The sequence below is a fragment of the Mycteria americana genome, chromosome 7 (assembly GCF_035582795.1).
Source record: "Mycteria americana isolate JAX WOST 10 ecotype Jacksonville Zoo and Gardens chromosome 7, USCA_MyAme_1.0, whole genome shotgun sequence".
NCBI lineage: Eukaryota > Metazoa > Chordata > Aves > Ciconiiformes > Ciconiidae > Mycteria > Mycteria americana.
In genome coordinates, this window is record NC_134371.1 from 11,915,862 (window position 1) to 11,941,654 (window position 25,793).

Genomic DNA, 25,793 nt, shown 5'->3' on the forward strand with positions numbered 1-25,793 from the left:
AAGAGGGGAATGGAAAGAATTCCTGAAGAAATGCAGACAGCCCCTCTCCTGACAGGAAAGTCTCCGGCCCCACACATCAGGCCAGCACCGCCTGTTATCAGCCTGCATTTCCCACTGAAAGGAGGAAGCAGGAATGAAAGGCACTTTTCCTCACCATTAAAAGTTTACGCAAGTGATTTACGGGTCAGAAAAATTAGCAAGTCTGTTGCTGAGTGCTCCATACAGCAGCACGTGTTACATGGCTGCTGACCAGAAATGCCAAGACCCATTAGGTGGAAGCAAAGGGCAGCACGATGGAAAGTTAAAGATGCTTTTTGCCCATTTAATTAATTAGTCAGGTCTTTTTTCTATCCCCTGCAGCCTTCATTAATGTAACATTGAAATGAAGGAATATTAACAATTCAGACAACACATTAATATTAACACAACACCTGCAAAATGCAAATGTAAGTCCATTAGGTAAACAGATGATCTTAAGCCATTGAGGCAGAAATAACATTCTGACATTTCCTAGCACAAGTATCCTGCAGAGATACTGTCCATCACTTCTGCTCTATTATAAAGCCATGGCCCCTTGTACGTAGGGGGCTCCTCATCTGTTACTAGTCCCTGAAAGGATGAGAAAAACCCGCATTTCCATTAAGACATTTGCCAGTTTCATACGGAAAGTGTCTTACTAAAGCCATGTCATGAACCAGAGAGATCAAAAGGGATTTTTAAAAGGATTTTATCTCAGTGCCAGCAAGGGATGGAGATAAAACCTGAAGCTGATAGCTTGTAAATATTAACCTACACTTGGGATCGCTCCAGAACCTGAGCTTTCTATTACGGTGGTTTAATCTGAGACAAGTTTTCAGTAAGGGAGAAACAAACAGTTAATCACCCGGAGAACTGATAGTGCCGTAGGGAGTCACAGACTGCTAGAACCAGCCTTCCTGTACCACGTTCCTCACCAGCTAATGCTCTCCCAGACGCTCCCGCTGAGGAGACACTCACACCTTGTGTACATTTCTCCTTTCAACCTTTGGCTTTGCTTTTTGCCGGCTTTCCTGGCATTGAAGAGTTGATTACTCCCAAAGCAGGAGACAAACTGATGGACAAGGGGGAAATAAAGAAGGGATGAATATCCCAGGCTGGAAGCTTACTCTGAGATGGCCAATGACTGGGGAGAACATCCATCTACCAACCAGGATGTGACCCAGGGACAGACAAGCAGGAGCCTGCAGAAGCTCATGAAGAGATGAACAACAAAAGCTAGCCAAAAAAGTTTAAAAGACTAAAACCATGGAAAGTAATCTAAATAAGCTGGCAGCCAAAGGCAGTGGTGGCACAACAACCCAATGTGTACGCCCTGATGTTCATGAAGTGGAAGCCAGGCAGCGACTTGCTAAGTAATGCCCTCTTTTGCTGCAGGTCTCTGGTCCAACCTCCTGCTCAATGCAGGATAACTTTGAAGTTGGATCCAGTCGGCCTTTTCCAGTTGAGTTCTAGCAATCTCCAACGTCAACTATCTCACAGCCCCTCTGGGTCCCTGTTCCAGTCCTTAACCATGCTCATAAGTGTTGTTTGGGCTCATAGGAAGAGAACTCCAGGAGGAGCAAGAACCCGGACTGGCCAGCCTTTAGCAAGGGCCTTGCTGGAGAAGGATTGCTCAGGAGAAACTGGCTGCAGATCAATGGAATTAGAGCAACCAGCAGGACCACTGGTTCTGAGAAGATCCGTGTCAGGAAAACACATTCAACCTAGCAAGGTCCCCAGTGGACAACACCCAAAGGCAGCTGCTCCCTGGCTGTGGGACACTCTGCTGGGGGTGCTTTCCAGGCAGGGCCGTGGCCGTGGAGCAGGGCTCACAGCGCTGTCCGTCACCGCTCCGGTTCAACCTCAGATTTGCAGTTGTAGCACAGAGTGTGGGCAGGTTAAGGGGAATAGTTGTATCAATACGGAGTGAGGGATCCAGCTGGCTCCGGCTGTATTATTCTTGGTCTGAAATGATTGCGAAGCATAACACATGAACCTTCTGGTTACCAGGACTTTCAAAGACATGGAAACCCTAGGGGGAGGGGAGCAAGGTACGGGGGACATGGACAGCAGATCGGGGTTAAAACAACTAATAAAAGTTGGCAAGGGGATGAAAGGGAAATGGGCAACACAGGATTTGGGGGTGAAGTTTTCTAAATAAGGACTACTGAAATACTCTGGATAACTTCTGTTTTCAGGCAGCCTCTTGGCAGATTAAAACGTCCCAGAAGGTTTTATACCCAGCTCCTACAATCTTAAACTAAATATTAGGTGAGAAAAACATGCTTCTAAAGAAAAGTCAGGCACAGCCCTGAGTGAAAAACAATGAGCAGGAGAACGAACGTATCAGGTTTGTTGAATATACAATCAACAACAGCTTGCTTTCCCAAAAATAAAGCCAAGGGAATGAAATGCAAAGAGATGAGCAGGATGGAAAAGCTGCAGGAAATTTAGGCAGTCTCCCCCCATCCCACGTCTCCCCCAGGCACTACTCTCACCCTGCCTGGCCTCAGCGGGCAGGCTTGGAGCTACGCCGTAAATTCCTGAGAGTGCCTTACCCCCTCTGCAGTGGGACAGATTCAAGGTACAATAGGTCTTTTCCATCTGTAACTTCTCTCTCTTGACTTTTATGTGCATCGATTCAAAAGATATTTGATTTACTGGCGTAGGGGTTGTGAAGAGTCTGGCTTGGTCTAAGGACAGCCTGAGGTTAAAGGCAGCAATGCAATTTCACCACCCCGTCCATTACAAGAAGATGTTCAGGTCTGGATTTATAGTCACGTTCCAGCGAGCCCACACATCACGGCAGGCTGAAATTAGCCTCATTTACGCAATGGGATCGAGAAGAAACGGCTAAACATTCTACTGGAATTTGGCACACAACGGAGAAAGCCAAGCGGCATGGGAGCGGGTGTTGAACGGCACGCTTGCTGTCAGAGAGGAGGGCGCACGGTTTGGTGACAGAGGGCTGTTTGTCTCCAGCTGGAGCTACTTACAGACAGATGGACAGATGAGGATAGATGAGGTAGTTTCAATGAGACCATAAGAGGTAAGGATGGGTGGCACAGGACCTACTGCTGTACGCAAGGAAGAATCATGTCCTTAAAGCCCAGAGATGGATATGACGACTCTCCAGAGCTGGATTAGTAAGAAAGGATTTTGTTTCACATCACAGTCCCTCTGCTGAGATCGTATAAAAGAGAGAACAAGCTCTGTTCACACTGAGGTCTGCAAAACCCCACACGCTGCTGGGTGAAGGTAGCAAATGTCTCAGTCCCTGGCTGTCACAGACAGTGAGCTAACCTGGTTACTCCTGCTAGTTCCTCCACTGACTTTTATGGGTCCCTCGGCTGCATCTAAGAGCAGAGGAACCAAAGCTAAATCCACCATGATACCCTGAAACTGCTCCTTTGGGCCAGAATTTTACTAGATCAAGGAAAGACTGGTTAATATGAGGACCCAGGTGTGATGAAGAACTCCTGCAATGTTACCTTCCAGGCTCTGAACTGGGAGCTACAACCAGAGTTCAGCAACACAGACCAACCTCCTGAAAAAATCTACCATCACCAAAAAGCAGACACACAGATCTGTCAGCATATTTGCGCTGCTGAAACCAACGGATCTCAGCACTGGATCGTGATAAGATTTGCAACACTGTCATCTTGCAGAGCCTTGGCAGTGCCTTTTAATCTTTAGAAAAGGAGCATTTCAGGCATCAGTTCTTGCCTTTGCATATGAGTGTTGCAAAGCCAAAACAACCTCTCTTGGAACATGGGGCATATCCTAAGATGCCCCGGAGCTTTCTTGTCCTACAGACATTGACTAGTAATCTCCAAATGACAAAACAGAAATAAAACCATATATCCTCATGTTTTGGTGAGCCTCCAGTTCAGGCCTGACAGATACCTGGCTCTGGGTGCTGCATCTCTCAGACTGCTTAACCCCTGAATGAACAGGATAGCTCTGTCCATTTAGAAGAAGGAAGCACAATGTTAAATCTGCCTTTTGTTTCTGAATCACCATCCTGGATTGGACAGCAATGCCCATCCCCTTTCCCAGTGCCCAAATCTGTCAGTCCACATTGGGAATCACCAGGGCAAGTCACCACCTGCAAGGACCCTGCTGTTGGAAGTGCAACTGTGGCTCCAGCCCTGGCACAGAAGGACCTCCGTGGCTGGATCTCTTATGGTGGTTGGACCCCAACCAGTCATATTCCTTCCGGGCAACCTAGTTTGTCATGCCTTCATACTTGGCAGTCAAATGTGAATGACTTGGATCCTAGACCTCTGTTTGACCACCAGATCTGCATGCTGGGTCAGTCATTTGCAAATCTGAGAGTGCCAGTCTGAAACAGCCCATGTGGCTGCACTGCACTGCAACCTCCAAGCTCAGACTAAGCAGAGAGCTCCCTTGTCCTTCCCAAGCTCTGAAAATACTGTGGGATGGGAGAAGAGCAAGCGGCCATGATGACTGCTGCCTCCAGTAGGTCCCTGATGCTCTGGTCCCACGGGTAGGAATACATCGAGGTCACTTGGAGAAGGCAAATGCAGTGCCATGTCTGACACCAAAACAGCTGCCCAGCTCTCTACCAAGAGTTATTCAATAACATCACAGTAAAAGCTTTGGGAGCTTCCTCCAACTGATCAACCTCTTAAATCCGGACAACGAGGGAGAAGGCCAGTGAAGCTCCATCAAATGCTCGTCGCTAACCAGTTTCAGCAGGGGACAAAACCACTCAGAACCACTGCCTGCAGCAGCAACGCGATTGTGCCAAGAGGTGTTAAGAGAAAGGGGACACACACGCTAGTTAAAACAGACAATCCGAGTCCCCAGGAAAGGGCAGGGATTACGTGAACCTGGTAACCCACCACAGGGGGTACAACAGCTTCTGTTATTGCCCACATTTCACGTGCCCACTTACTGTTGTCTGGACAGACAGACACCAGCAACTTCTGTGAATGCTCGTCGGAGCATGTTCCTCTGCAGCAGGAGTGGTACCAACCCCATTTCAGCCTGAGCTTGCTCCATAACACACCGAGATAGATCCCATATAGAAAGGAAGCAGTTCGGGAGCAATGCATGGATGGGCTGGATGTCAAGGCATGGGAAATACAGCTCATGGTACGTGCAATCCAGGCACATCATACCCTCTCTGAAAGCCACTCTCCCATTGTTATTTAACATCCTGCAAGTTTCAGCCAGAGACGCAGTCTCCCATCCGCGCCCCGAACTGGCCTGGGAATGGCTGGGAAGAAGAAAGGGAGCTTGAAATGAACTGTGGAAAGATTTAAGTGCTCTAACTGCTGCTTTCCAATACAATTTTCCACTTGGGGCAGGGGAAGGGAAGGAGGAGAGCCTGACAGCAGTTTAGAGCCAGTCACAATTGTGACAGGTTCTTCTTTTCCATTTCCAACCAGCTCACAGGCAGAAGGAGCACTTCAACCTCCATTAATTATCACAGCCTTATTCCAGTCCAGGGTTTCAGAGCAACAGTGGCAAACTCTAAGGACTAGTTAGGAGCAGGTCCTGCCTCAAATTGTGCTTTTCAGCTCAGTGCAGTAAAACTCTGTCATTCATGGAAGCAAGAGCTACTGCAGTGCTTCCTATAGTACCTTAGTTTGCAGCTAAGGGCATCTCCCATAGGCAGCACCAGTACTGCCAGAGAAGAGGATCACACACATGACTTCTTGCACTCCAGACTCTGAAAACAGGTTAACAGCCTTTTAACAGTCAGATCTGTTGTACAACCAAGCCGTACACACAAAAAAAGGAACTTAACAGAGGAATACATCACTTCTGCCTCCTCTCTGGCTGTCAGAGGCTCCTGCTGTAACTCTACCACCACGTGAATTTTACTGCATTTATCAGTACTGATCACTGGATATGCAGCCTGAAAGTGTGAATGTGTTCAGGGAGACACGGACAGCTTGAATACACATAGCACTCATATAATGGGGGCAAAACTAATATAAAATATTGCTATGTGGTTTCTCCCACTGCTTGGCTTCATTACAAACTATCAAAGATCATTATAAAAAAATAGCCGTAACTGGTATGTGCCTGTGCAGGGACTAAGCATGCCCTAGCTCAGCATTTCAGCCCACACTGCTCTGTGTCCCTTTCTGCTCCGCTGCCGACAGGGCTGATCCACCCTCAGCTGGTCTCCCCTGTAGAGATCCGGCCCCTGCTCCCACCCACTCCCAGCACCTGGCTGCAGGTACCTTCCCTTCGTGCTCAGTGATGATGAGACGCGCCATTCTCCCTTCCCTGGTGACACAAGACCTTTGCAGAGCTGCCCGCTCTGACACTTGTGGCTTGCAAGCCGCTCACAGGTATTTTTAGGATTACCCTTTGGCACTGAATAACGAAAGGAGGGAGATGATGCTGCTGCTGGACGCAGCCAGAGCTCTTCCCGGCCGCCCCGCAGTCACACCAGGAGATGCGGGTGAGCAGCTCTCTCAGGGTTCAGGTGTTTCGTGGCTCTGAGCCAAAAACAATCCCAGCCACAAGCAAGGCAGTTGTTTCCCCGCCTGGAACAGTTGATGGCTCCAACCGTGGTAAATTTACCAGTATACAGCAGGTAAGGAGCAAGGCGGTGTGCCTGCGTGTGCGCAGACACATTGTAAAGGAGGGAGCAGGACCGGCTTCAAATTCAAATTTACAGTGATGGGGACATACTGTGCTGGGATGCTGAGGTTCACACAGCAGAAGCCGGCAGCTTCACATTCAGCTCTGAGTCTCACAGGAACCAGCCTGGGGAGCAATTACTGGTGTACAAATGCTCTTGAGCTGCAACAAAAGGACGGCAAGGAGTTTCCCATCAAAAACCCTTGAAGTCTTTATCTCCCCCACTTAGGCTTGGGAGTATACTTCCTCCTGCTCAGACAAGCGAAGCCTCAGCAGAGCATCTGTTGGGGGGCCTGAGATGCTGGAGGGAAAGTGTCCAGTGATGTGAGTCAGGGGCGAGCAGCAGCCACTGCGGCACGGCAGGTTGGCCCTGCCAGCGTCACCCTGCTCCCCTGCCAGCACTTGTGACTGCAGGAACTACGCTCCGTTACGAACAAGCTGTTCCTCTAATTCGGCCCTCCTGACTCCTCTGTTAAAGAAGACTTTCCTGAAATTGTCTGGGGCTTTGACTAGCCAAATGCACTTTTACATCTGACTTCAGTCCTCTAGCTGCCACTGCACCGCTCCCTGCAAGCCCAGCCTGTGCTACTGAGAGCCACGGGCAGGAGGAAACCCCTGAACCACAGCCTGCTCTGAAAACCAGGTCTGCAGCACTAACAAGCTCCCCACACCTCGATCCTTTCTCCCGCATCTTCGCACATACACGAGCTTTTTATGCTAGCAACCCCATAGACTGTCTTAGGACTGAAAGGGAAAAACATAACAGCAAGTGCACACCCAGATGTTCATTTTGTATGTGCTGACAGTCTCACTTTAATCCTACTTTCCACGTTTAAGGTGTTAATGGGAACCTTGATGCATTTCAGAGGGAACACGCACGGATAGAAGATAGATGCGTGAGTCTAAAACCGTGCTCTCAGATTTCATATCAAGTGCCGGATTTGTTTATATCCATATGATACAATCTCCATAAAAGCAATCAACCACCACTGAAAGGAGATGTTTCAATATCTGCACAGCCTTCACACAGACTAGGCATTAGGTTTGCTTTTATGATGCAGAATAATATAATGGATTCCTTCCACAAGTTCCCAAACGTTGTTATTAAGTATTGCTTCTCTAATAAAATATGCTGCAACATACAGTAGTACATGATGTGGCATTTACACAAGTCTTTTCTCTATATAGGACTTGCTGGCTTTTAAACAAATCTGTCTCTTCTACACACTACAGAAGCACAAGATGAGTAATTATGTTCTCTGCTTAATAATGTTTTTGCACTGGCCAATTTAACAGCTAATCTCCACAAACCTCTGAGATAGTCCCCCAGCAGCTACATTTGCATGTTGTAATCAAGTCTTGCTATTAAATCATACTTTGCAACAATAGCTGAGCTGTCAAGTACAAGCAGCGGCTCTCGTGCTGGCACTGTACAGGCGAAAGCCCTGGATAAACAGGCACAAAGCCACACTGCCCCACCAGCTAAGAGAGCATCCCTTTGCACTTTTGGGAGCTTGGGGATGGCTGCACCCACCACGGATCTTAGGACAAGCATCCTTTGTCTCTCTCTGCTTTCCGGAGAGGCCAGTCAGCTTGCAGGTTGTTTTCTCCAGGCCTGCATGCTGCTCTCTGCAGTGGTGCAAAGCCAAACTGGTTTGGCTGTTGTGCTCTGTCTTACTCCTCAGGCTGCTTTCTACGATGTCCTTGAAAAATTGAGCACTCCGGGTGCAACAGAGACATCCCTTCATTGCAAAGGTCTCCTCCTTGGCTGCATGGGCAGAACAGCTTGTGGAGCTGTGCCATGAATCAGAGCACTGCACCCTTCAGGGTTAACTACCCTCCTTGAAAATACCCTGCCCAATTTTCTGGTTTCTTTGCTGTCCTTGTTGATCACAGTAGAGCATGAAGATGCAGCTGAGAAAGAGGGCAGGCCAGCACTCGTTCCGTTAAGTGTCCCTGTTAGTGTCACCATATTTTGACTGTGGAGCCTGGGAATGGCTGGTGTGACACACAGCATGAAGCAGATGTTTGATCTTCCTCTACCGGCTTCTACTGGGGACTGATCCGCTGCTCCTCACTGTCCCATTCACCCTCCCAAAAACTCATCCCCAAAGTGGCCCATAAACCCCAGCTTAGCTCAGCACCATGCTCCTGCTCCTGTACGTTCACTGAAGCAACATGTCCCTTCTCTGCTGTTCTACAACCTCAGTTTTTTCTTGATGGGGATAGGGACTGCAAAGATCTGAGTGACCTGAGTGCATCTGTCAAATAACTACACCAAGAGGCAATTCCTATGAATTCCCTGCAGGAAACATCACTGCACTGGTCCAGGCTGTTATTGGTGCCAAAAACTCTTGCTCTGAACCAGGTTCTGCCTCTCTGCACTCCCCTGCAACATGCTGCAAATGTGCAATTAATAGCAGAGACCTTGTTGAATTCTGCCTTTTGCAGTAGCGTACCACGAGGCAGAGTTTCAACACAGGGATGCAGATCAGCTGCAGCCTGGCCGCATCGATGATGCCCTTCTGTCCTAATGATTCTTCCTACGCATTAGCACAACATTTATTTCTACCTTGCCCTGTACTTCCCATTTATCTAGAAATCTGACAAGGTCTCCTGCCTTTTAACACGGAGACAGAGGGAAAGGAGAATTTCTTGCTGGAATCGTCTCACTCTGTGAAAGTAGACAGATCAATCTAGATTCAATCTGTCTCGCTAATTGTTGGGGGCTGGAACTGACCCCGGGCTGGCCCGGCTGGGAGCGAGCATGGGCAGCCCGCTCCCAGCCTCTCCTGCTTTACGCTGCAAACGAGTCACACCAAATCTCTTTGATTACGGTGGACCCTGCCTGCTCCCCTGTAACCTGGACACTTGTGCCCAGGCAAGTGGCACCGCACCAGACGGTGCCTGACTGGCAGCAAGACTGCAAATGAGCACTGAGCTTAAATAAAGCATGAAAAACTCATTAATAAGATGACTTCTCCAAGAGCTGCCCTGTTTTACTGCAACAGAGCTGCCTCCCCACCTCTCTAGGTCCTTTTTGACCACAAAGTCCCTTCCAGGGGTACTTCCAGTGGGGCCAAGCCAGTGTGGCCTTTCTTGTCTGCCAGGACAACTGCACGTGTAGCTGCTCGCTAACCTGATTATGTTGAGATGAGTAGGGTTTGCATCAACTCTTTTACTACATCAGGCTGTTTAACCTGGACTGTCTGAGCGAAATGAGATTATGTCAGAGATGCAGCATGTACAAGAGCTCTGCCAGGGCTGGCTTTCACCAGGGGGATGGGCAGTCGGGATGTCGGTCTCTGCTCAGCTCAGTTGGAGATGAAAAGAAATATCTACCAGCAGCCCAGAAGGAGGCAAGAGCTCTGCTGAACGAGGCAGGAGTGAGCAGTGATCCGATCAGTGAGAGATGCTCAGTAACAGTTAATCACTGCTGTGTTCAAGCATCAAAGTTAACAGAGGAGCAGGAGGGCAGCGAGCAAGGAGAGAGGGAGGGGAAGCAGGGGATACCGAGTTGCTCGGCTCAGGAGACCAGTGCCAAGAGTAGCACGGCCCCACAGAAACAGGAAAGCCACACAAGACCTTACCCAGGTTAAAACCCCGGCGGGGCTCTACACCGCCTGCAGGCAGCCAGGCCTGCCCGTACCAGGCAAACGAAGCGTGGCAGGTAATCGCGCCCAAGGCAGCAGAGCTGAACCACCCCCTCTTTGCAGTAACAGACTTGCGAGGCAACGATAGAAGTTCACTTTCCTCTATTCTCTCCTGTTTGATGATTGCAAAGTGCTTTATAAATGCTAATAAAAAAGTCCCAGAGGACTCTTGCTCTTTTCTGCTTTACAGATGGCGGTAGAGCAGAGACAGACGACGTGACTTGTCAGAGACCATGCGAGGGACAGCCTCTGAGTTGGGAGCTGACCCTGGACCTCCTGCCCTGCATGTGGTGACCAGGTGAGGGGTCCAGTGGGGTCACCAGAGAACAGGACATTGCCAGAGAGATCAACAGAGGCCGAAAAACTTGAAGGACATCTTGGCCAATAATGATGCTGCTCATTTAAGGGTGCTTCTGCTCATTTGCCCCGTTTTAGATGAGGCAGGTGAAGGACACAAAATTTAACATGTTCAAAGCTGATCTGAGGAATTTAGAACCATCTCCCATTAAAATTAATGGAAACATTAATGCAAAGTACACTCGGATCCTCAAGCAGGTTCTTTCCAAGCAAGATCTTTCCATTAACTTGAAAGGAAGTTGTGCCCAAATCCTCTTACATTGCTGGAAACGTCTCAGACAATACAGGCAAAGCCAGGTTACAAAGCCATTAGGCTCCAGATTGACTAATGCATGGCAAATTGAAAGAGGTGAAAGTGCTAAGCTGTAACTGGAACCCCACTCAGGGTGACCTTGACACTGTGAGTTGCTGAGCACACAGAACATGCTTGTGATTCGAAGTTCCTTTTATCGATGGAGAAGAAGCAGGGAGGTGTGGAGGGAACAGAGTCCGTTGCTAGACTGATTTAGCTGCTCTGAACTGTGGAAAAACAGTTGAAAAAGCAGCAAGACCCAGAGCAAAGCACGGCAGTAGCTGGAAAAGTAGAACTGCTCACCCTTGCTGCTCAGGAGGTGGTAAGGAGAGATGCTTCCTCTCTCACCTTCTGATTTGCAAGGACATCATTTCAAGCAATAAGGTACACTGAATGCCCAGCTCAGCAGAGTACATGGAGAGGGGGCAGGACTCAAAAAAAATGCTCTGTTCTTCCAGGCCCAGCAGCTGGCAAAACCCAGCTTTGCAAAGAAGTGAGCAGTGTCAATGCAACGCTGATCCTTTACATTAACACAGAGCAGTGTGCCAGGAATTTAAGACTGGGAGGATTATTCCAGCAGCTGACCTCCTGTGTCTGGAGGGCTTCAGGTAGCTACTGCTCCGTTAAATCCACTGACTTGTAGGGTCTAAAACACCTCCCAGAAATGCGCTTGTCCTTGAGAGACAGAGAATTCCCTGGTCTTCTCTTGGGACATTTTGCCAGTGATTAATCTCTCTTGCCTTTTAAACGCATGCTTTATTTCTAGTCTGCATGCTTCAGCTTTCAGCCAGTAGCTCTTTACGAGAGAGCAATCCCAGCTGGCTGACAATTCACCTGGTTACTCCAGCTTACATTGCCGATCCCCTGGGGAACGAAGGTACTTAGAGCTGAACAGACCGTAGAGGTCCTGCCCACGGCAAACTGAAAGTCCTCGCTCTCTCCAGGCAGAAAGCACAGATCAAACAGCAGGTTGGCGAGCGGGACTGGAAGGTCTATCTCCAAGCAGAGCATCCTTCAACACTGCCAGCACAACACATGCTCCAGGTACTCAGCATCCCCTTCGTCATCTTTGGTCTTACTTCACTGCTTGCCACTGCATGCAACTTTCCACCATTAGTTTGTACCTAAAGCACATCCTAAAAAAGCAAAAGAAGGGGGCACATGCACTTGCCCGCTGGTGCCAGTGCTTCCCGCTTGTAACATCACAGAGCAGACAGCAAAACCTATACCTGGCAGAGAAGTTGCTCTGTACCATGACTATACATTTGAGGACACAGAGACTAAGCCAAAACAAGGACTCCTCTTCCATATTTATTACGAAAAAGTATGCCTAGAAATGCTGCTGGGAGAGGGATGGCTAGGGGGTCTGGAGGTTTTCTAGCCAGATCTCAGCTCAGGAGAGGGCCTTCCTGGACACAAAATCAATCCAGCAACTTGTGTTCAAGGTGAAATTGAGAGGTGCTTCTTGTGGAAGGAGGATTATTCGCTCCTTCCGACATCAGACCTGTCCTCTCCCGTGTACCTAAGGGCTGATCAGAGACTCGTCTGATTCAGGGCTACTAAGAAAACCCAGATCCATAGGTTAGCAATTCTAGTCCATAGGTTAGCAATTCTAGTCCAACTGCCTTTGGCACTAGTCAGACATATATAGGCCAGGGAAACGGTGCTGAAATGCTGCTGAGGGCTTCCAAACACATTCTTAAGCAAATGGATATGTAAACAGATCTCCAGGGATGATACATGGAGACAGCACCTCTGACTCAATTACAATTGCAGCTGATTTTCTCACCTATTTGACTGCCACCGAATACCCAGACACCTAACACTGACACAAGGAGGTTTTACAGCTCCTCTCCAAGCAAACACTCTGAAACAGGTAAGACAACAAACTCCCCTGATTCAACCCAGGGAGAGTAGGGAGGTCGCGCACTCACATGGGTTTAAGAGCCCAGTCCTTCTTCCCCCTTGAGGGTGGGAGCACACACTGACTGTTCTGGTACCCCACAAGTATTTAAGAGAGGGATCTACCGGTCGATGTGGGATGTTGTGTAGGACACCAAAGAAAGCCTCAAATGTTCATTTGGAAGGGGTCAGGTCATCTTCAAACCCCATCAGCTTGCTCAGGGGAAAGGCAGGTTTCCTTGATCACCTTTTCCACTTGCAGCCCCCACATGGCACTGACACTCCAAGGAGCTGGCAGTTACTATTTCTACAGCACTGATGGATTGGAAACCTGTTATTAAGCAGCAGGGTGGCAGGAGGAGGCAGGTTTGTTGTCAAGGAAAGCAGCTAAGTAGTACCTGGGCAGAGCCTTTTGCAAGAGCCCTTATTCCTCACCTAGAAATGGCCATAGGGTCCCTTCTGCAAGGAAAGAACAACTCGCTGCTCCTCAAAGTCTCAAGTGACAGAGGCTATTTTGCAGCATATGTCCCAGCAGCCTTTGGTTGTGGCATACAGAAAACCAAACTCATGCCTTAGGCAGGAAGGATTACGTATCTTTTGAAGTTTTAAAGGTCAACCTCCAGACTTAATTCTCCTGGACAATTTACCGTACACTGAACCAATGCCAAAACCAGGAGGACGGGTTCATTTCCACGTACGGTGACAGAATAATTCACCAGCCTTGCCTGGCCAACTCCAATGCCTACCCATTGGCAGGTGAAGGATATACATCACCTGATGACTTGAGTAAAGTTCAGTGCCAATAAGTCAAACAAAAAACAAGACACGGTATCATAAGAAAAACTCCAACCTGCTTAGTCTTCTCTTTTGTAGAGCATATCTTCTGGGCAGTACTGACTCATGCCCTGGCTTGCATTTTGCTTCCAATCCCATTCTCATCCACACAGGCACCCCTTCCACCAGAGCTGGGTAGTGTTTTAAGGCCAGGGGAGGCTGGCTTAGTCTCAGACCCAGGGGCTGGTTACAATGAAAGTGGCGGTATGAAAATACCACCTAATGAAAATACAGGCTTATTTACCCCAACTGCCTCTGATGTTTTTCTGTGGCCTCCAAAGGCAGATAAACCCTCCCAGAGCTCACCAGGAGAGTCACAGGGCAGCTCAGCTACCTGTAATCCAAAAAGACTTGGGCAATGCTTGCAGAAACAGAACTGCAGTGCAGTGGGAACATACCTCGTCCCAGCTAAGCCACCTTGTCGAACAGGGCACCATAAAGTGAAAATCTTACCCTGGAGAATTTGACATTGGCCGGCAGATCCATTTCTGGAAATGGAATTAATTTTATTTTGATCTGAAATCTAAACAAGGCATTTCATAAGCTTCAGGTGAATAACTGCTACTAGACAGCATCTGTCCAAGCCTGTGATGTCAAGGGATTACACGTATATGGATTTCCCCCATGAAATCCCAGTCTGCCAGGCAAGACAAATAAGAGGAGACTTCTGGCCGTGCAGGTCAAAGTAGGGCAGAGCAAGTATTTGCTGATTACTAACCAGAAAATCAGATGCCATTAGGGGAGACGACCACCTCCTTTACACCAATACAAGCAGTGCTGCTTCACTGGGATGCATGCCATGAAACAACTTATTAAAGGCAGGTCAGACATCCAGCGACTGTGTGAGCTGTGCAGCAAGCAGCTCCTTGTACAAACAACCCACTCTGCAAGCCTCAATTTCTCACAAGGAGCAAAACATACTATGATAAACCTGCCAGCTCATTGCAAAGCAACCAGGTCCATGCTAAAGTCCAACAGATGAGCTGTACACCTGGGAAGTACCTCTGAAAACAAATCAGTTATGCTGTGTCAGCTGCTTTACATACTTTGTTCCTAACACTCTCAGTCAACAAGTCTCCTAGCAAAAAAGAATAAACCCCAAACAATTCTGCTTTGCTCTATTCAGAAAAATACCCCCCCCCAAACCTCCACCCAAGCTCTGTTTACACCAAACCTGCTGCAGCCCTGAATGGTAGCAATAAATGGAGTGAGCTAATGTGTTAGTGACAAATAACCCGTTCAAACAATTCAAGCATAATTATAGGCTGGCTCTCCTGATGTAACATTGGGTACATCACTGCAGATATTACATTCACCTTATGAAAAGATTGCACAGAGGAGCTCAGTTGGTAACCCAAACAGCATTATATATCACTAGCCTGTCAGCATCAGGAGTGCATGCACCCTGGCATTTGAAGTCCTGGTGTTTTAAGTGATAATCCAATGTACCAGGCATCATTGATCTCTATATAAAAGGGGGCACCACTTTTCCTTTCAACTGGAGCTATTTTTCACTTCTTATCCTGAAGAGTTGTGTGGTGCTGCCCGCAAGTGGCTACACTGCACAGCAGCTCTATCTGTAGTACTCCGGGTCCCCGGAGAGAAAAAATGATCAATACTCCAACACTGCTTTTGTAAGAGGTCTCTAAGTGCTTTCATGCGAGATGCTGCTCCTCTGGGTTTCAAAATTACTCTGAAGAGAACATGAAAGCCCCCACTGCAAATTCATAATCCTGACACAAACGCCAGCTGCAGCAAGGAATTAAAATTAAATTCACTGGTGAACTGCAAGCTGGTCTATTGGCAAAGGCGGTGTCTGTGACATGAGGAGGGGACCTACAAAAGAGACCAACACCTGGAGGCTAAGGGAGCAGGAAAACCATGTTAAAGGAGAACCACCTGGGGACAAGGAAGCATCACAATGCCCTGCAAATACGGCCCATGTAACAGGATGAATCTTGACAGGGATTTATAGCTCCTCGGTGGGTCTGGGATGGCAGGGACCCTGAGCACTGCATCATCTGAGAAAGGTGACAGTAATCAGAGAGTCCTGGGAGGAAGACAAAGGCATTTGAAGGGTCAGACTTGCTGTGGGTAGGTAAGACCTCTCTAGGAGGTCTCCAGAGAAGTGTCTGGATAGCAACAGTGAACGCAGAAAACAGACTGAATCTTCTATTTCTTGGATACAGCCAAAAGACACTAATTTCTCACAATTACTTTCTTCCAGGGGGTTTTCAAGTTGGCTTTGGCTCTTCCTGCACTTGGGCTGGAAGAATTCTTTCATGATCATCTGTAACCTTTCTTGACCTAATCCTTCTCGCTGCCTGGCAGCCCACAAGAGTAGGACCAGCTGCGCCAGGCAGGCAGGCTTCAGAGCAGGCAGCCAGCGTTTCTTCAGCAGCGCCAGTATCATATTCCTAGATTGGGGACCAGTGAGTGCGTCTTGTAGGATGGGATTCATGAGCCACGGTGGATGTGAATGGACTTGACGGTCTTTTACTACCTGGCTGGGTCTTGCAATTGGATGCTGTGCAGGGCCAGAGAAACCCAGCCTGTGCAGGAGGCAGCAGCAGAAAGTCAGTCCCACCCTCAACACCCGACTTGTGCCGCAGTCTCACCGTGGATGAGTCTCACCGTGTCCTCTCCTGGATGTGACTGCTCTGGGGCCACGTGAAGGCTGACAATATGCTCCTGTTCCGAATGTCACCCAGCACACATCACTGGCCCATCCCCGTGGCACGGCACAGTGCTCCTGTCGCAGGACAGCCTTCCCACAGCGGCCTGGTGCAGCAGCCCGGTGCTCTATCGATTATACTGACTGATCCCCATTAGGGAGAATTTAAGTAACATGGCTTGAAAATGAGAAAGCAGAGTGCTTGCTTCTGCGTGAGGTCAAGTCATTTCCTCTGGGGCCACGAAGGACTGAAGGGCTGGGAAGGACTGGCAGCCAAGGGGAGGAAAGTGTCTGGGTCTGAGCAGGGGAAAAGGGGAGAAGTGATGTCCCCTGGTCTCACTCCTGTGACCGCAGGGGCAGCGACAGCCTCTCTCCTCCATACAGCTCCAGGCACAGCACTTGGATCGCTACTGGGACTATCAAGTGCCATCGGATACCAATATATTATAGCAGGGGGTGGAGGGGTGAGCAGCTGGCTGCTCAGCACCTCTTCTACTCTCAGTCCAAGGCTCCCAAGGCTCTGCTGAGTCTGGTCTCCCCAGAGTGCTCGGCACCCAGGGTGCGATAGCGGAGTGGGCACCTGCCGAGCGTTGTGCCCGTGAACGCTGCTGCAGGCAGGCAGGCAGGCAACGGGAAGCTGCCGGGAGAGGGCAAAAATTCCTTGGCACGGTTTTATAATTTTAAAGGGAACAAATTCCAATTGGTTGCCCTTGTAAGAGCCTGCATGGTACTTGCACTTCTAGCCTAAGCAATAGAAATTTTAATTGCTCTGGTAATTACACTTTCAGCAATGCTGCAGTCCTTTGTTCTGAGAGCAGGAGGCCAATATCCGCTGTTCTCCGGTGGCCCCGTCTGGCTGCAGCTTGGAACAGCATTTGCCACTTAGAGGGGAAGGGACACTCCTGCAGTGACCAAGGTGGCACTGAGCCTTGCCATGCACAGCCCCACTCACACAGATCTCCGGGGCACCGGCCACACTCTCCAGGTCAGAATGGGTTCCTGTGAACCCAGATCACCTCTGCTTCCTCCTGTTAAAGCTGCTGCTCGAGAGCTTCACACACTTGCGCTCCCGCCACAACTCTGTCCCCCGTGCAGGTCCCAGCCCCAACGCTCTGCCGAGGATGCTGGGCTCCAGGGTGCACATTTCCCCAGTCTTTCCCATGCACGAGCTTGCAGGGATCCACAGCATATTGCCAGCATTTCTTCTCTGGGCTGTAAACAGCTCCAAAACATGGTGCAGACACAAACGTTACGTTACTTTAACTTCTAGATACATCTTTAGAAGAATGCAGAAGAGCTGTTATCCCCTTGGGTCACGATGAGTACTGTCAAAGCCTGACTAGGCTTTGGAGAACCCAAGGCCTACAATTTACCCTGGGAAATTGCTATGGAAAAATTATCACGACAACTGCCATGCTATTGTATGGATAACAAATTAACCCTATAAAAGACCCAGTGCTTGAGAAGTACGGTCTCTGCTTGGCTGAGCAGGAGCCGCATCCGGTGCTTCACTACACTAGTCAAATGCAATGCTCTGCTGCCAATAAAGCTGCAGCGCACGTGGCCTCCTCCAAAATCACCCAGGGTACAACCAGAACCAAGCACACGTTTGGCTCAAGGGCACTCTACCTGCAAGAATACATCAGCCGTAGCACAGACCTTCATGCTTCAGTTCACCAGCCAAGGATTGTTGGAGGCGCTGGGCTGCATGCACAGGGCTTAGGAGGATAAGTGTGGGCACAAACTTAGCGAGGCCCTCCCTGGGAAATGAGATCCTGCTCCCCCCAGGTTGGTCAAGCAAGCTACAAAATACAAAGCACGCGGCCCCACAGGGAGGTACAACTGCAGTTTGGATTCATCAGACGCGCACAAAGTCTGGGTTTACTTGCAATCCCACTCATCCTGCCCGCACCATATTTTTCCAACCCATGATCCCGGCTGGCATGGCTCGGGGTGGCTCGGCTCCCACGCTTGCCAGAAACGCAGGTCACAGCCATACGTCTCTAAATCAACAGCTGCCAACATGCCGCAGCTACTTTGTCACATGCTGGACCACTCACAGCTAAAAGCAAGGTTTCCAAGCGGAATTGCTATTGGCCTTAGCGCTTAAACAAAATAGCTCCACTCCCGTCCCCAGAGTTTCCTCAAACAATGGCACAAAACACCCACTGGAGCCCGGGAGAGGAGGGTCTGTGGCAGAAAAAAACGCAGCTTCTGATTTTTGAGATATTCGCCACACAATTAGAAACACTGGATCTATAAACATCCTTAACAAACCCCAATAGGTCTGGGGGTTTTCTTTTCCTTACTGTCCATTGTGTGCCACTGCCTTTAAAAACCTCAAAACCAAACACTCTGCCCTTGTTGATTTTATGCTTTGGTGCTGAACCGCACGTTTCCCTGTTAGCTTGGCAGTGCTGGAGGTACCAACTCTGCTCATCCGTGCCTCTGGGGCCAGGATAGTTGGGAAGGGACCGTGTACCATGTGCTAATCGCCCATCCACAGGTGGGAAGGATTCTCCCAGAAATGATCTCCCTTCTTGTTTACACACTGAGATTTCTCAGCTTATAAAGGGGTAGGTGCTGTTTGCGGATGTCCCTCTTCCTCGTCAGGATTGTTCTCGTCAGCGTTTCAGAGCAGATCTAATTACAGGCTGTTCCATTCATTGACAATTTTATATATCCTCCTTTTTTAGGTTAACCTTCAGTAACTGGCAAGAAGCAGAACTATACGGGTGGAGGTAACAGGCTATGGATTTATGACATGCTGGTATTCAGGCAAAGTAACCCAGCACGAACACAGAAATATCCTGAACTGTGCTGCTGCTGTCAATTTGATAATGAGAATGTGATTTGAAATGAAAACATCTTGGGTGCCAATTCACTACAGCAGCTAGTAAAAATAGGCAGAATACCTAGAAACTGAGGATTCTGTTCTCCAAACACATCCAAAGCTTGAATATCATACGGTACCTTACAAAAACTGAGCATGTGGCTGCACTGGGGCTACAGTACCACAAGTGAAAGGCCACTCAGTGAACCCGTGCCTGAGCTTTAGCAGAGAGAATGGGGTGCTGCGTGTCTCTAGCTGAGCAGAGGTGAGGGCTGCCCTATTCAGTGCTCTGCAGCCTTTGGATGCTTAACCCAGCCCATGCTCCCAGAGTCACCCCAGCACAAAACAGTGCAGGGTCTGAGTTGCAAACACCCCTGGGCAAAGCCTGGGTGAGTTCTGCCAGAGCCCACGGTACCCAAGAGCTGGCCTTTTACCCAAATAAAAGCAGCTTTTAAATGCTGCAGAAAAAAGGGGGCTGCAGGGCCTCGTGCATTTTAAAGGATCTGGCCTTTACAGGAGCTGTTCCCAATTTCAGGTCAAGCCTGAAGCCTGCTTTAATCTACTTTTAAGTGGTACAAGCAGTTGTGATCCCTCTGCCAGAAGGCAGGGCAGTTTCCTTTTAATGCACCTTCCCCTATCTGCTGTGTGCAATCTTCTGTGGGACTTACTTGTTGCTGTCCCGGTACTGATAGATATAACAGCCTTGAGGCATCCCACTCGCCTGGTCCAAGGTAAACGAGAGCTTCAGCTGCAGAGAGGAGAGGGGGTGGGGGAGAATGAAAAGAGAGAGAGAAAAAAAAGCAACATTTTAGGCTCTCAGTCATCACAGCAACTTCAAGCGAGGCTTGTGGGAGAAAGCTTAACTCACCGACTGACACGCAAACACCGTGGCCTGGAACATACTGTGGGGTTCCAAACCTCAGGGAAAAGTCACATGCGTTGCAGAAACCTCTCGCTTTTTCCACCCTTTGTTACTATAAAGTGTTTGTGGTTCTTCTGAAATGCATGGGTCATAACGGTTCACCCCTCCAAACCCACCCACACACACCACCCTTCACCAAAGCGACTGCGGTTCCCCTCAGACACTAAAGAAATGAGTCTTCTCCATCGGCAGCTGTAGTTCCCACGAGTCTTTCCCTGAAAACTTTCCCGGCTCCATCTCATTCCTCCAGTGCATTAGAACAGAGGAGAAACCACAGAGGAGAAACCACAGAGGGAAAGGTGACAGATTTTTCCTTCTGTGCAGAGTTATTAAAGAGCTGTTAGAAGGGTTTGCAGTTTGGATCTGCGTCCGGCAGGAGGCTATGATGTGACCTGGAAGCTGCTTTCTTTGCAGCTCCAAGGCGGCGTTCGGCAAGGGCTTTCAGATTTCAAACACGGCTCATTTTATTTAAGGGGGAAAAATTAATCCTCTTTCAACAAGCAACAGAACGTTTCTGCGGGGAGGCATTTTTGCTGAAAATGTCTCCAGTGATTTTATATGCTGAATTGCCTAGAAAATAGCGCAGGGCTGAGCCCTGCAACAGCCCTGCACATCCGAGCAGCCCCTCATTCCCCAGGGGAAGGCTGCTGGCCCCTAGACCAGTGTCCCACCAGCTCCCACAGCCACAAGGTGCAGCCCCTGGGCTCTCCAAAAGGGCTGCAGACCCTGACCAGGAGCCAGCAGGCTGGGTAAGAGGGGCAGCATCCTTCGGAGGAGGTAGCTGCGATCTTTATGCACTGAGCGCTTTGGCTTTTTTGGGGTCACAGAGATTACTAACAGCAGGGCTGTTACCACTGCTGGATCGTGCAGGACTCTTGAAATGGTCTGGGAAGACCATCGCAAGGGCTCAAAGCTGAAGGAGGTTTGTTATGATGAGCCCAACCTTTTTAAACAGTGAAAGGAGAGAGCAGTGTTGAGCCACTCCATTTGATCACAGGCTCCTCTCCTCTGGGCTCCAAGGAAATTGCTAACTCAAATTAACGGCTTATTCAGGAACGAACACAAAATTAAAACATCTTTCTCCCGTAGGCTGTTAAGAAACCCTGTGTGCTGAATCATTAGATGGTGCACTGATTTTCTCTTCCCTAAAGGGTAGCAAAGTCATACGCTGTGCTCTCACTGACCCAAATAAAACTGCATACCATGAAATCATCGAAAAATTCACCATCTCGGATACTGAGTTAAGAACCAAGTACCAGGCTGAGGCCAAATCCAGCTGATCTCCCTTGAATTCTATGCCCCTAACTCTGTAAACTATTCTGAAACACACGCTCCTGTGCCAGCATGTATCACTCGTGTCCATGCTTTGCATGTGTCCGTGGTACAAGTATCACGATTTATACTGCTGTCCAGATGGCAACCTCTTATGCTGTCAACCACTACCCCTTCCTGCAAGCTCTGATCTCACTACAGCTTAGCAGGTTCCTCAGATCCATTTTGGAGACAGACCAGTGCCTAAGGCAGGACTAGCAGGGCTAGCTGGGAACGTTTCTTCTTGCCGAGACCCACGAAGCCAGGCTGCAGCTCCAGCCTTTCCAGATGCTATGACGGCACACAGCAGCTACCCCACGGCAGCAGGAGGTCAGCAACAAACAAGCCACCTCCCCAAGGGAGACAAACGACCGCCTTGCTGTGGCATGGGCAAAGGTCACTTGTCCATAACCAGAGTCCCCCAGGTTGAGCTGTCCTGGTTTGGGGAACTGAAGGAGGAACTGGGAACTGCCCAAAGCCATTTTTCTGGGCCAGGTTCTCCAGAGCTTTCCTGCTAGAGTATCAGAAAGCACCTCTGAGGCAAAAGGGACAGCAGTTATCTCAGGCACAGCTCCACCTGGTCCTGCGCTTTGAGGAAAGGGCACTGCACTGCAGAGTCGCTAGAGAAGAAACACAAAAGAAAGTGCAAAATCGGGCAAAAGCATGGCTTTGTCCACTTTCAACAATATTTCTGATCAGGGCAAACTCAGGAATGCCTGAGCCTCTTGTCTGCAGCTCTCAGCTAAGCAGGCTTTGGGCTTGCAGTGACCAAGCACCTCTGGTTACAGCTCACCTGGGCTCTGGGCCCCTGGCACCACCTGGGGCTGGAGCCAGCTCTGTGCAAGGAGACAAGTCCAGGGGAAGGGAAGGAAGGAAAAGGGCTTGGAAGGAAGACAGCCTTGTTTGGACAGGCTGCCAGGGAAAGCTGTGGGGCAATCAGGTATGGGAGCGTGACCTTTCCACTGTCTGGGGGGACGGGATTCCATGGAACCCGCCTACCCAAAAAGGAAAGATCACAGTTCCCAGAGATAGCGGGTTTTCAATTTTCTGTTATTTTAACCCTTCTTTGTCTGCTCACGGTATTCCAGACAAATAAAACACACCCTGTTTGGCAGGCTCAGCTGCCTCTGCTTACCCGCCAGTGCCAGCAAGGCCTGTGTAACAGGGACATTGATGTGCTGGAGCGTGACCAGAGAAGGGCAACGAAGCTGGTGAAGGGTCTGGAGCACAAGTCTGATGAGGAGCGGCTGAGGGAACTGGGGTTGTTTAGCCTGGAGAAGCGGAGGCTCAGGGGAGACCTTATCGCTCCCTACAACTACTTGAAAGGAGGTTGTAGCAAGGTGGCTATCGGTCTCTTCTCCCAAGTTACAAGCGATAGGACAAGAAGAAATGGCCTCAAGTTGCACCAGGGGAGGTTTAGATTGGATATTAGGAAAAATTTCTTCACTGAAAGGGTTGTCAAGCATCGGAACAGGCTGCCCAGGGAAGTGGTTGAGTCACCATCCCTGGAATATTTAAAAGACATGTAGATGTGGTGCTTAAGGACATGGTTTAGTGGTGGACTTGGCAGTGCTAGCTTAACGGTTGGACTCGATGATCTTAAAGGTCTTTTCCAACCTAAACAATTCTATGATTCTATCTGGGGCAATACTGTCAGGCAAGAGGATGCTGCTGTCACCCACAGTGACAAGAGGACCCCACTCAGAGAAATGTCAGGGTCAGGCTGTCGCACGGAGAGACGTGTAACTAAAGGTCTGTCCCAGCAACCATAGCTCAAGGCAGCTGTGCTGTCGCTGACACACAAAACCGTGCTCTTCTGCCAATCTGCCCTGCTGATGCACTGTCATGGCCAGCCAGGAGGGGGAAGAGGGGACCTGTGATTGTCACCCAGGCTAGGAGTCCTTACAGACCCCAAATGAATAGCCAAGCTCTGGCTGTGGGGCCACAGGCAACGTTTCAGCTGCCTTGCTCATTTGGTGGCATTTGGTCTCTGCAGGGAGCACGGAGCGCCCAGGCAAAACTCATCACAGGGCGGAAACAGAGTGGGTAAGGCAGGTAGAGAAGGACTAGCCGAGCGCTGCCAGGAGGCAAACTGGTATGCAGAGACTGTAAGCTTCCTACTAAGCTTGAAAAGGTTGTCCAGACCCACTCAATATCATGTAGTTGGGTCTTCTCTGCTGTTGGAGCCACAGGAGTGCTCCACTGACCACCCTCAGGCAGGTGCTCACTTCTGCATGGCCGTGCTCAGCTGCAAAGGCACTTACGCTCCCCTGCACCTCGGTGCTTCGGACAGTCTGCTCCACAGATTTTTCCTTTCATGCTGAAGGTAATCTATGAGGCTCCTGCTGCCACAGGTCTCCAAGAACAAAACTCAAGTGTCCTTTCCCAGCTCTCTGCACACCCTACACTGCTGCTTCTCTCTGGTCCCATCTTCTCCAGCAGCTGCCCTTTCCTTTTGCTTTTGTTCACTAAGCTCAAAACCCCTGGTTACTTCTGAATTAAAGAAGGTTGCAGGGCAAGGCTGGGGGCAGGAGAGATGTCAGGAGCTGATCGACCACTTTATCATTCCTCCTATCTGACTTCTGCTACAGCAATGTCCAAGACATCCAGAGCCTCCCAGGTACACGAAGCCCTACAAAACAAGCAGGCTTTTGCAATCCTCCCTCTGGCACAGCTCTAACTCTTAACCAATTTGACAACATTGCTCCAACACCGCGTGCTGCTTTGAAGCTCCTTTTTTTGTGTGTCGGTGCTCCTTGTCAGAAGGCAAAGGCTTGCCGTAAAGCCAGCAAACAAACTAATACCGAGACAAAGGAAAGGGCGCTGCTCTTCAAAATACCGGATTTTATGCCTGCAGGGGCAATGGGGGACTGAAGTTCCTTACAGAAATGCAAGTGCAAGGTGACCCCATCACAAGGAAGGCTCATCAGATCCAGGGATCTTCAGCATTAAACATGCGAGATCATTTCATTTTACAAGACACTGCTGGGCTTCACTGGGAGAGGAGGGGGAGAGGAAATTTCCCAGCGCCGTACTGCGGTGTGATTTGGCTTGCGCTGCCCCCTTCAGCAGCGTAGCCCTGGAGCTCACATGCTAATAAAGATCCCTTTCCACTTCAATAGCTTTGCACATAAAGAAACGCTCGGCATGGTGCGTGCGTGAACTCAATGGGAAAGGGAACTGGAACGTAGCCATGCTGAGAACAGAGTGCTGCCTACCAGGCGAGCCCCATCAATAATTGAGATGTCAGAGGCACAGGGAGGTGTGCGAATAAGAGCTGTCAAAAGGAGTAATTGGGATCTGTGTGGATACAGTGATGGATAGGCTCGCTCGCTACCAGACACAATTGCAATACACCCAAACAGAAGAGGAGCAAGGCACTGAAATTCAAAGGGGCTGAGGCAGGCTGTTTGATGGGCAGGACGTCGTTGCCTCCGTGGTACCCAAAGTAACAAGCAGGCGTGGGCACGTTACGCGGTGATTGGTTGATGGAGCAAGGGAATGTATTCACAACACGTGGCTGATCCTTGGTAATGTTTGGTGGCACGTATCGCAGGCTCGAGGTGAAGCTAATGCCACCTCCTTGAGGAAAGTCATCTCAAGGAGAGTCATCTCCTGTTCACAGTGGTCACTGGGCACAGAGTGCTATGTGCACGTAACGCTTGTTCGTGCAATGACTCCACTCTCTAGATTGGTAACATCCTCCTGCTCTCTATTCCTACATCCTTAAATCCAGCAGTTGGCTGACAGTGGAATGCCCCCTTGTTCTGCCATCCATCAGACACTGACGTGCTTCATCTGCACTCAAGGGTTCCCACACACGCTCCCCTGACAGTGGTGAGCAGACACCAAACCAGCGCACAGGCACGGGCAGACACAAGACACCGGCGAAAGCAGAAGGGCTCAGGGCAGCTGCCCTTCAGTGCACTGACAGCCCTGTGCTGCCTGATCCCTGCAGGGACCCAGTGCCCTGCTCAGGCAGACAGGCCTTGGTGGGGGGTGTTGAGGAAGGTGCCTACATCTTGGGGCTTCCTCCACCAAGGCCAGAAAGAGGCTTTTCGGAAAGGGGGAGCAGTGCTTAACGCTGTCATGGACCTCCAGGCTTGCCTGGTCTTCAGTGCAGCCAGCAGCCATCCTAATTTTAAAGAAAGTTTTAGACCTGCAGCAATTAGGGGCCCAGTCATGCGATAAAGCCTGGTAGCTCCAAAAAGGAGAGAGCATGAGGAGCAGCCTTCTGGCTGCTGAAATGCTGCCAGTATTGACTTGACTGGGCAAATTCTGCATGCCCCTTGAGCAAATGGTTTGGCTTGGATCCCCCTGTTCCCAGCCTTGGCTCCGAGCAGCAAACCTCCGTCATTAGATGAAAAGTT

The 25,793-nt window shown here is 49.6% G+C and overlaps 1 protein-coding gene across 3 annotated transcripts in view; it reads right to left on the reverse strand.

Moving 5' to 3' along the window:
* Positions 1 to 25,793, reverse strand: part of DIS3L2 (DIS3 like 3'-5' exoribonuclease 2) — a 195,979-nt gene that overhangs the window by 19,828 nt on the left and 150,358 nt on the right. For all 3 annotated transcript variants that reach the window (XM_075507035.1, XM_075507032.1, XM_075507033.1), the window contains one exon: positions 19,859 to 19,938. In XM_075507035.1, coding sequence (XP_075363150.1) covers positions 19,859 to 19,938 — 80 coding nt within the window. The remainder of the gene's footprint in view (positions 1 to 19,858; positions 19,939 to 25,793) is intronic.